Below are 3,018 nucleotides of genomic sequence, written 5' to 3' on the forward strand. Positions count from 1 at the left end.
CTACCTGGTGTTAGGGTCTTCAAGAAGTCCCACAAAATACCACCATCCATGTATGCAACCAGTGAGTGTTTACTATCTGGAGAGTAAATTTTCCAGCAAGCTGGGGCCGCACATCTGACAGGAAGGCAAAATGGGGACCCCAAGAGAGCATGCCGGCTCCTTGTAAGCATAGCCTGGGCGAGTTTCAGGGACAGGTAGGCTATGTCAAATGTAGTTGGTTAAGCAAGTATCAGTTATGTCAGTACATTTCTGATTGCCTGGGGCAGCAGCAGCTGGCTGGGGCTATAGGTTTTCCATCTTTGACTATGTTTGGACAAGTCCCAGGACCTGTTCCTGTTTGGGCATTGCCTTGAGGTACTGTGGGGACTGGCTCTGGCCTGGTACCTGTTATGTCCCTCTTCTCTGTTTACCTGGTATCTCTCTTGTTGTTTTTTTTAGGAAACTCGGGCCCAGTTGTAAAATGGGAAAAGTTCAGACGTTTCACATGGAATCAAGAAACAGTAACATTTACACACGAAGCCAAGTCTTTAGATACATTTGAACATGCCCTTTTTAAATTCTCGGAGAAGCTTCTGATAGAAGCTTCTCATAGGCTAGGAGATTACTGCAAGTTACCAACCACAGCTTGGGACGTTTTATTTTTAAAATTTTCATATCTCATTTCCTTATCTTCTGCCTCAGAGACACCGCATGCTTGTATAGTTACCATGCACAAAGAAAGGTGTTCCTGTTGACTCCACCTATCACAATCAATCATACCACAAGCCTCGTGCTCACACGCATGATGACAAAAGGGAAATTTGAACTTTTCCAGGAGCTAATGATTACCTCCCCTCCCACCCTTCTGGGTAGTCAAAGCTGTTAAATAATGGGGAATGACTAAGGAGAGATACTCCTGAACATAAATTATAAAGCGTCCATGAGATCCACATTCATTTTTTCCAAGGTGAGGGGATAGTTTTGTTTTATGAAACAGTGTCTCATACCACCTTGCTGTAAAGCAGAGGGTGACATTCAACTTTTGATATTTCTGCCTCCATCTCCATGGTGCTGTGGTTTCAGGTGTGTATCACCATCCCTAGTGTATAGTTAATCGGCAGGGCAGGGATGTATTCCAGGGTTTCCTGAATACTAGGGAGTCACTAAAAAATCAAGCCAGACTCACAATGTAGGGTAAAGGGTCCAAGGAAAGAACACCCTGACCCAGAGATCAGGGCAAAGAGAAAACACCCTGACCCTGACATGACACCAAGGACTAGAGCCGAAGGAAAAACACCCTGACCCTACCTTGATCCTGAGACCAAGGCCAAGTAAAGAACACTCTGACCCTGATTTGACCCCAAGCCCCAAACCAGGCCCAAGCAACAGACTCCCACCAATCACTACACTTGACCCAAGATCAGGCCACAAAAAATCCCACCGATTTCAGGCCACCCAGGAAAGCTCCACCCCTATCCCTCACTCCAAAATACTCTATGTAAACTTTACTTTGTCTTCTTCAGTTCCCTGGTGCTTCTCGACTGATTATAGGTAGCCACTCTCCTGTTTTTCCCTCCCAATAAATCTCCTGTGTGAGATTCGTTGTTCAGTGTGACTCTGTAGTATGGTCTGGTTCCCAACTGCCAGGATACCTTTCCCTTCAGAGCTGTAACACTTGTACTGGGGAGCCTTTCCCTGGCTGGAGCATAGCTGTAACACTTCTGTTGGGGAAGCCTTTCCCTGCAGACCTGTAACACTTTCACACAGTCCCTAAAGATAAGAGCTTGTACATCAACGTGATACTTTAACTTTGCTGAAAAGAAATTTATTGCAAACAACAGCCAAACAGAAACAGAAAAAAAGTGAACTTGCTTCAAAAGGAACATGGACTTCAGATCTAATGTCCAGAGGAAGACCCCATGGCATTGAGGACATCCCAGTTCAGTCCACTTGGGGCTTCAGGACAGGCTGAGCTTGTTGAAGAGGTATTCAGCCAAGCGGTTCTCTGGGGCCCCCATCTGGCGCAGATTGGTCAAATAGAGGCTCACCTCCTTCAGAACTTGGACCTGCTGATCCAGGCAGTGTTGCTTCAGGAAGTCGCAGAGGTAGGCGTTGCCTTTTCCCTTGGCCAATGCATGCAGGTTCAGCAGGCTCTGGTTGGTGGTCATCTCCATGTGGAAGGCACACTCCATGGCCTGGATGCCCCCTTGCCAGCTGTCACGGTCTGGTCTCGCGATGTTATGGAGGACGATGCGGCCTCCACACTTATTCTGCAGGGCCATGAACATCTCGGCACAGGCCTGGTGGTGGTGTGACTTGCTCAAGGAGAAACGCTTCAAGTTCCCCTGGGCCATGTCATCACGGTCAAAGTGGAAGGCCATCGATAAGTACACGTAGGAGGCGTACATCTCTAGCTGGATATGGGTGTTGATAGCGTCCTCGCAATCGAGGTCGTAGCTCTGGTGCACTCGGGAGGGCGCTGCGGCCATTATGGCGGGCACTTGAACACCACGACAGTCTCAGCAGCTCCTGTTCCTGCTCAGAGGGGCACGGCAGGTGTGAAGGCGGAGAACACACCGTACCTGAGTCCCTCAGAAGAGAGGAAGACGCCGCGTGCAGCTCAGCGCATCAGCACGACCTCAAGCGGCTCTGAGGGAAACACGAGGCGGCAACAGAAGTGACTATTGGCGCCTGATGATTACGTCATTCCAGCGCCAGGGCTTACAGCGGCAAGGGGCAGGTCAAAGCGCTGGTTTCCGTAGCAACGGGGCGTGGTTGGCTCTGACTGACCTACACCAGGTTTTAAAGGACTCTGGGAATAAACTCCAAAGGATTAGGCTAAATCCTCTGGGTGCTTCATAAAGTAGTTTCTCTGGATATCTCTACAACGTTATGTCTCTCAACATTCTGCCGTTTGCTTTCCTAAGGTAAACTGTATGTCACACAGCGTTTTCCGAATGACAGCTCTCCTCACTGGCCTCAGCTAGCATTGAACTCACCCTAGGAGGATAGGGTCACGGGTTAGGACGTAGGGTCATC

The 3,018-nt window shown here is 48.9% G+C and overlaps 1 protein-coding gene across 1 annotated transcript; it reads right to left on the reverse strand.

Moving 5' to 3' along the window:
• Positions 1-1,788: 1,788 nt before the first annotated feature.
• LOC121135236 (ferritin heavy polypeptide-like 17) lies at positions 1,789-2,680 on the reverse strand. Its single transcript, XM_040733728.1, has one exon. The coding sequence runs from the start codon at positions 2,466-2,468 to the stop codon at positions 1,938-1,940; it is 531 nt and encodes a 176-aa protein (XP_040589662.1). The 5' UTR covers positions 2,469-2,680; the 3' UTR covers positions 1,789-1,937.
• Positions 2,681-3,018: the final 338 nt, after the last annotated feature.

Source organism: Mesocricetus auratus, unplaced genomic scaffold, assembly GCF_017639785.1.
Source record: "Mesocricetus auratus isolate SY011 unplaced genomic scaffold, BCM_Maur_2.0 Super-Scaffold_100033, whole genome shotgun sequence".
In the NCBI taxonomy this organism is placed as follows: Eukaryota; Metazoa; Chordata; class Mammalia; order Rodentia; family Cricetidae; genus Mesocricetus; species Mesocricetus auratus.